At 39.2% G+C, this 8,019-nt stretch overlaps 1 protein-coding gene across 1 annotated transcript in view; it reads left to right on the forward strand.

Annotated features, from left to right (window-relative positions):
- tti1 (TELO2 interacting protein 1) overlaps positions 1–7,298 on the forward strand; it is a 20,013-nt gene extending 12,715 nt beyond the window's left edge. Inside the window, exons 11-12 of the mRNA XM_034877745.1 lie at positions 6,319–6,461; positions 6,971–7,298. Of these exons, the coding sequence (XP_034733636.1) occupies positions 6,319–6,461; positions 6,971–7,199 (372 nt within the window). The 3' untranslated portion in view covers positions 7,200–7,298. The remainder of the gene's footprint in view (positions 1–6,318; positions 6,462–6,970) is intronic.
- The last annotated feature ends 721 nt before the right edge of the window (positions 7,299–8,019 follow it).

The raw sequence follows: 8,019 nt of genomic DNA on the forward strand, positions 1-8,019 counted from the left end.
TTGGCTGCTTAGAAATTAAGTGTTAACGAGCAGTTGGACAGGTGTACCTAATAAAGTGGCCGGTGAGTGTATGTTGTGTGTGTGTGTGTGTGTGTGTGTGTGTATATATATATATATACATACACACATGCGCTTCCTTTCTGAGAGGGAGATGGGAAGATCAAGGGTTATTTTATGTTTGTGTATCAAATTATGGAACTCATTTAGAACACAGTGACTTATTTTACCACCAGATAGCAGTCTTGTACAACAGTGAAAATACCATAGCAGGAGTTAGTCAATCTCAATGTCCCTGCTCGTTTTTGAAGACCTAAAGACATTATCCAGTGTTACATTTAAAAATTGGCTTGAGATAACTTAAGATGCAGTCTATCTGTTTACCTAAAGTTTATTTTTGGTGTATTCCACTCTCTTGTATTTGGCATTAGGCAGTGGTTTTCACGACTGTCAACCCACTTTCATATTTTTTATTCCCATGTTCAACCAGTACTGTTTTATTTACCTTCCTTTGTTGACATTCCAGCACATCTCAAGCACTGCAGTATGCAACATGTTTTTGCCATTTCCACTAATACATAAAATCACACAATAATACTCCAATGGAATTTTACGATTAAAAAGGCCTAGGGGCGATGGCAGTGCTTGAATTCAGCATATTTAAAGATTAAAGATGACTTTGAACATACAAACTATAGCTAACTGAGGCAACAGGATACTGCTAAATTCAGCTGCACTCAAGATAACCGCTGTGAGCAACTGTTCTCCCTCAAGCTCCATTCCACCACAATCAAGCAACAAGCACTGTTATATCAATCAGCAAAACCAGAAAATACAACAAAGGAGGACATTTAGTAAATTGAATAACTGAAAAATTAAATGTTTTATTTTTTAACAGTTGTATATTTTGTGCTTAGCATATCTTTGGTATCATAACTAAAAATATGCATATATAATGGCATGGGGGCTCACTGCCAGTGTGTTACCAACGCTATAATTATGAGCTGCTTGTCTAACTCATTAGGCAGTGATGGCGTCCCTGTCACAGTCATACTGGGTTCAAGTTTCTGCAATTTTCGAGCACTGCATAAAACTCTAAGAAGGCACAGTACTTATACTGGAACTAAAAGCATCTTACTGCACTGTGGGACTTCTTTTCTTCTCTGTTGTGGTGTCTTTACTTATGTGTGCACTGCAGGTTTGAGTGGATAAGTGGTTTTTCAAACTACTTAATGAAAATAGCATGAAGACCACCTACAGTAAGAAGTAGTGGTAGCAGTCGGTGATAGAAATCATTTAGTCTTTATTAAGCGGTAATAATAATCACTTCTTCCCAAGCACAGGGAGTATGCAAAAAGTGATTGGTAGGGCAGCAGCGATAAATCAGTTCAGGGTTCATTGTTCTTGTTTTTAAAGTAAAACAATGGATGTAATTCAGATTTAAAACATGCAAAAATCTGAGAGGCTGGTTTTATGATTTTAGGGGGTGGCACAGAGGACATGGTTCTATCCACTACTGCAAAAAATGGATTTGAAGTAGTGGTATCTGCAGTCTGGTTACCTTCACAGTGGGGTACAGAACTAGGTGATAGCTTGAACCTCACACACCCTCCTACTGAAGCTCAACACTGACACATGAAAGGTTAGCGGCTGGTGACACCATGTGTCCCGGAGGTACCAGGGCTGTGTGCAGCGCTCCCTGTCCAACGGGAGAGTTAATAGTGTCAGCACTGCATGGCCTGGCAAATTCCAAATTAGGCACGAATGGGAAAACGTGTAGAAATATATAGATTTTTCTTAAATAAATTTAATTTATAAAATGCCATTTATGGTGCAAACAGCAGCTTTTGGGTGTGTGTGCTCGGTCTTATCTGTTATGTGAAGCATATTATGAACTGTTTTCATCACAAGACAACTCTTTACTGTAAATGGCAGTAATCAGTCTCGTCCTGCAGCGGGTAAAATGTGCGGGAATATGAAATCTCAGTTAATTTCAGATTCAACAGAGATGGCTATTTTATTTTTTGGCAATGTAAAACAACGTTGTATCTTACTCTTACACATCAACAAAAATGTTAAACTAAGTATAATGAGAGCTGCTTATAGAAATATAGGCAAACAAATATTTAGACACTGTTAAGGAATAATCTGAATGGAAATACTTAATAATCCCACACTTAATTCATGTACACGAGATATATATATATATATATATATATATATATATATATATATATATATATATATATATATATACTGCATATCAGTGTGTAAAAAATGATGTTGGCTTGTCCTTATTTTCCGTTATGTCCTGTTATTTGGTTTAATCATGGAATAAATGCTCACTTAGGCAAGCGGGATTGGCAGCAGTACGCTTTTGCATCCACTCACCACACAGTGCTCTTCTGTCAGTGAGAGTGGTTTCACTTCTTGCGCGTCTAAGTGAGGTGCAGAGAAAAGGTGAGAAAGCCATCATGTGCACCAGTAGAGAAGCCATCTGTTCCCGTCTCCAATAATAGAGAAAATGTGACATAGGCTGTTTGACTTCAAATGAAGTCAGATCAATTAGCACGTTTCTCTTTAGTACTGATTTAAATCAACTAAAAAAAATCCTAGTTTAATTTAAATCACTGTTTACCTTTTCCTCAACATGTGTGTAACCATGGCAACGTGCCAGGCTTGCGACAGATAATTCAGTTCAGGGCTTATTCTACAGGTTCAAAACATTCAACAAACCATGTTACTAAAGGTGCATCAATCAATATTATATAACAGTCATAGTGACAAACATTCATTATCAAACTGCGGTTTTTCTTAGCCCTTTGGAGCGTTTTAAGCCTCATTTCCTTTCCCATTGTTTTGGTTTCCGGTGCACAAATTAAGCAAATGTTTTCAGCTTTCACAGTTTTTGGTGAAAATATCTCCAATAAGGCCTTGAGATCCTACTCCTGTAAATCAAAAATAAAGTCAGTGACAGAACCTAGCGGAGTCCAACACCCACTGAAAACAGGAAAAAAATTTTGGGGCCTCCCTCTAGTTATATGGGACGGGATGGCTCATAGGAATGACCCTGGTACCCCATTCACCCACGGTACCCTGTCACAGGGCTCCCTGGAGGACACGGTTGTAGGTCTTCTCTATGTCCACAAAACACACGTATACTGGATCGGCATTCAACATTCAGTATTCAACATCCCTTCAGTCTCTGTCAACTCGGTGAAAAGCAGCAGCTCTGGTTGTTGGTGTTTGCCTGTTTTTTCTCTCCCAGGCTCCCACAAGAGAGAAAAAATAAACCTATCTCTGCAGTCAAAGTTACACCATCAGGGAGGTAATGACACATTCAGCTTCCAGTTTGGTTTGATATGTCGCACTGGGTCTGCACTATGATATTACCACTGTATTGCAAACAAAATAAGAAAAAACAATCAGGACTGAAAAAAAAATTCTTACGTTTTTTTTTAAAAATGTACTTAATGCTTATGGGACGTTTTTGAGTAATTCCTCAGTATTTCTGTCCATCTTTATATTTTTCTTTGGTGCACCAACAACAATGTTGGGATGCTCTTCCTCTGTCTGTGGTAAAGTGATAAAAGTGCATTAAGTACATTTACGCAAAAAAAACGTAAGTACAAATTTGAATTAATTGTACTGTACTTGAGTCTTTTCTTTCAACGCCACTTTGAACTTCTACTCTACTACACTTAGAAATATTGTACGTTTTACTCTACATTAATCTGACAGCTTTAGTACCTTTTACAAACTAACATTTCCGCACACAAAACACAAGTAGTATATAAAAACATGTTTAATTTTGAATAAAACTACACAACTATATAACAGCCTACAAGTCCAGCTGAAATTCTTTGACTTTCACTCTTTTCCCAATTAATAATGCTCTTTTTGACATTTTTTGTTTGTTTCCACTTTCTAAAATGTGATGATTTTCCTGCATTGAGTGCTTTTAATACTTACTGATGATACTTCCATACTTTGACTCAAGTAACATTTTTAATGCAGGACGTTTACTCTTGCAACTTCATTTGGTGATTTGGTGGTGTATCATAAATAAAGAGGCTGCCTAGTAAAGTACAGCTTCAGCTAATGAAAAAGCAACCTCCATCCATTGCATGACCCCTAGAGATTACAACTGCAGCAACATTATGTCTGTCACATTAAAGGAAAGAGTCTAGTCAATGCGTATAAGATCCCTGTACATGATTTTTCTTCCTGGCACTTGACACTGTCCTCCATATCAGAAGGGGAGAGGTTAGGAGATGGAGAGAATGTGAAAGAGCAGGAGAGAAACAGTCAGCGGCTGCAGCCTTACTCATGTGAATACCGATTTGGCTACAGCTTACCTCTGGGACGCCTGCGGCAAGCCAATTACTAAGCCTCAGTCACAGAGAGAGAAAGACAGAAACACAGATTGACTGGAGAAAATAATACATTTCAGCCACAGTTCTAGCTTCAGTTCCAATTCCACCCTTTTATTCATTTACCACAAAATCTAGCAGCACCTGGCTCTCTTCTCTTTAGTATGTCTCACTTCTCTCTGCTTCCCTCCAAGCACCTTGATTCCACAAAAGACTATAGGCTACGAGTGCAGCACCAGAAAGGGAGTAAGAAAAGGGATAAAAGAGGTTGCTAAATAATCCCATTTAACTCTGAAATGTGCACTGCTGCTTTTATTCTTGACACACAGCGAGCAGGCCTGGTTCTAGCCGAGTGTGGGCTAAATTGGCAAATAGAGTAAGCAGAGAGGGAGAGAGACATGTTTTGAAATGAGGCTTGAAAGGGAGCCCTTTTTGCAGCTTAGGGAATCGCTTAATGTCTGCTGGGAAGGATGGAGAGAGAGAGAGAGAGAACAAATGATAGGAAGAGGAGATGAAAGAGTGCAAAGAAGTCAAGTAGATGGAGGGAGCGGTTGATGGCAAACCTCTGACAGATACAGATAAAGAAGGTGGGAAAAAGAGGCAAGGCATGTAGGTCAGTCAGGGACAGATGTACGTACTTTTGCGAATGTAGCATAATCAACGCCATGGCCAACCCGCAGAAAGCGCACGCTGTGATGTTTCAGCTTACATTTGTATTTGCCGAACCTGTAGTTTATCAGGTAATCAGCTCCTTTCTCCGCCCACTATACCGTAAATTGCACCTTAGCTAAGCATTAAGTACTTGTGCTGTGATATGGCTGAGTGTAGACTGCGATATTCCCACTGCTGATGCAGTGATTGTAATGATTCTGATGCCAATATTTGTAATCTAGCGAGGAGTTTAACAACTGCTGGAATGGAATGTGAACGCTGAGTAGGAGGTTCTGTCATCTTTGATTTCTTTCAGTAACTGTAATATTGCATGGCTGCTTAATCTGTAACGCTTAATGATTTTGTGTTCACTCCACTGCAAAAGTGGGACCCTTTCGGCAAAAATCCTTTCAGCTCGTCTCCTTGGCCTATGTCTCCGTGTTGCTTGGATTACTGCTGCCATTTCACCAGGAGGCATATGCGAGGAAACCCGCTTCCATTTTTACACTTACTTACAAGAGGTGGAGAAATGTCAAGGCAAAACAGAGGCGCGCTTTCACGTGTGTTTTTTTCTACGTACATAATTAATACATAATTAAAGCGCACTCTACACTTCCCCTCCCATCTCTTTATGGGAAACTCCCAATATTCCCTTGACCCTCCGGTGAATGCATATGCATAACACAAGCGCTATCTTCCATTTCCCGCGACAGGCAGTCTGCTCTTTTACCTCAGTTCTGCCCATTTGTGCACATCTCGCCATGCTTTTACACTTGAAAGGGGCACAAAAGTATTAGTACATCTGGCCCTCAGTGTACATACAACTGCAGGAAGAAAAAAAGATAAAGGGTGGTATAAAAGGAAAAGGTAGCCATTTTCTCACACACACATATCCACTCCTCAAAGGGGGAAGAATGGCTGTGAGAAACTCAGAAATGTGGAAACAGCCTGCTGCAAATTCTTTCATCAGCCATCTCAGCAGTTTCTCTCAGCTCATTAAGAGTTACTGTAGCAAAAAGGTAAAGTCCAGTCATGATCCACTTCTTTTTTTCCCTTTGTTTCATCTTCTCTTCCTCCTCCCTTTCCAATCTACTGTCTCACCATGCTGCGCTGTATGCCGAGAACTTTGATTACATCTTTTGATTATGTAGATTTTACGAAACAGTATGTGAAGTGGATTTTAGTATTGGCCACTTGTTTAAGATGTGATTACATTTTTCTTGTACTAAAATGTATTATATCATATTGATATTATGGAGAAGGATGAATATGTATGTATTTTACAATAGTGCTCTAAATGGCTAAACAGAGGAGGAAATGCAGTAAAGGTCCTGTGTTTGTTTTTTTCTCAGGTGGGACAGACCTAGATGCTGTTTGCGAGGCCTGCCTGCCCTACCTGAGCTGTAGGCAACCAATCAGATTGCAAGAGGCCAGTGTAAGGTGAGTCCTGATCCAAGTCCTTCAATTTCCTGCTATATATTGTGCTTTTTACTTCACTACATGTATTTGACTGCTGTAGTTGATAGTACCTTCACTGATTAGGACATAAACAAACAAAACCATAACATATTCTGTTGTGATGTTATATATTAAATTACCCAACAGTATATAAGGTAGTTCAAATCATCTTTACTTCCAGCAGTCCAATGTTCAACACTTTAACGCTGCAATTACATGTTGAAGGTGCCATGTGGAGAAACAAAACAAAAGTTATGTGCACATGCAGTATTTCTAACCAAAGATATTGTATCATTGAGACCTAATAATTGAATCCACTTCCTTTTTTCTTCTCTTCAATATGTTTTGAATATTTTAAATCCTTATGTTTTCCACAATACTGCCATCAACTGTGGATTAGCAGAACATCTGCATGTGTATTACATCCTTGTACTTGTGCATGTGCTATTGCACATAGGTAATCCTGTTCCTATGTATCTTTCATTCCCCAGCGTTTTCCAACACTTAATCCAGGTGGATCCGGATGCCTTCTGGTTTACTCTAAATGAGCTGCACTGCCCATCGTCCTACATCCCGCCCCACCCCGACCTCCTGCCTGTACAGCTGAGCGGAATGTGTCGACCAAGAGACGAGTACTCGGACAATGTTCTGAAACTGCTGAGAGAAGAGTTTGGCTCGGTTGCTGAGAACAGTGTAGCAGCCAGTCAGCTAATGAACTAGTGATTGATGTGATTCCCTCCTTTCTCACATGGACTGCTTATTGAACCACTGACTCCAACAAGTCTGTTTACTTTAAATGTCAAAATCTTAAAATTGTGCCAAAAAAAGCCTCTTCATCAGATAAGGTTGTGATAAACTTCATGCCCTATGCAGCTCTGATAAGCAGCAAGGTACAAAGGGAAAATATCAATGAAGCATCTCTACGGCTGTTCACTGCTGCAGGTGTAGAAACCAGGAACACTCCTGACAGGTCTTCTACATTAGGAGACATGCAGTCACAGGGCTGATGTTTTTCATTTCATTTTTTTATGTCAAGGCACTGACATATACTCTATGGAAATTTTATGTTTGCTATTCCTTTTTTTTAGATTTATTTTCTTAGGAAATGCCTTTTTCTGACATGGAACCGCCTTGCTGGTTTAAATCATTCAACCTGAAAGCATGGGACTTTTACACAGATTAATTTGGCTGTTGGTAACGAAGAGATTTTTTGTGACCCTCAAAAATTCGTAATTAAAATAATCATCAAAAACTAACATAAAAAATTATGTTATTGTTAATGTTATAATTTAAACGTTCAGCACTTAAAGAAAGGACCAGGTATCGAGCCTAATATGTTATTGGTACCAACTAAAACGTGTCTGTAGCAGTTGGAAAAACTAGAATGTCTGGCCAGATTGATAATCTTTTTAAACGTTGTCCAAAAACGTAATGAGCAACAATGTTACACTGGCCAACCTGTTTCTATGAATACTATGGTGGGGTAGCTATAGTAAGCCATGGGGATTAGTAATGTATGTTTAAGAGATTTTGTACAGTT

This window comes from Etheostoma cragini, chromosome 7 (genome assembly GCF_013103735.1).
Source record: "Etheostoma cragini isolate CJK2018 chromosome 7, CSU_Ecrag_1.0, whole genome shotgun sequence".
NCBI classification, from domain to species: Eukaryota; Metazoa; Chordata; class Actinopteri; order Perciformes; family Percidae; genus Etheostoma; species Etheostoma cragini.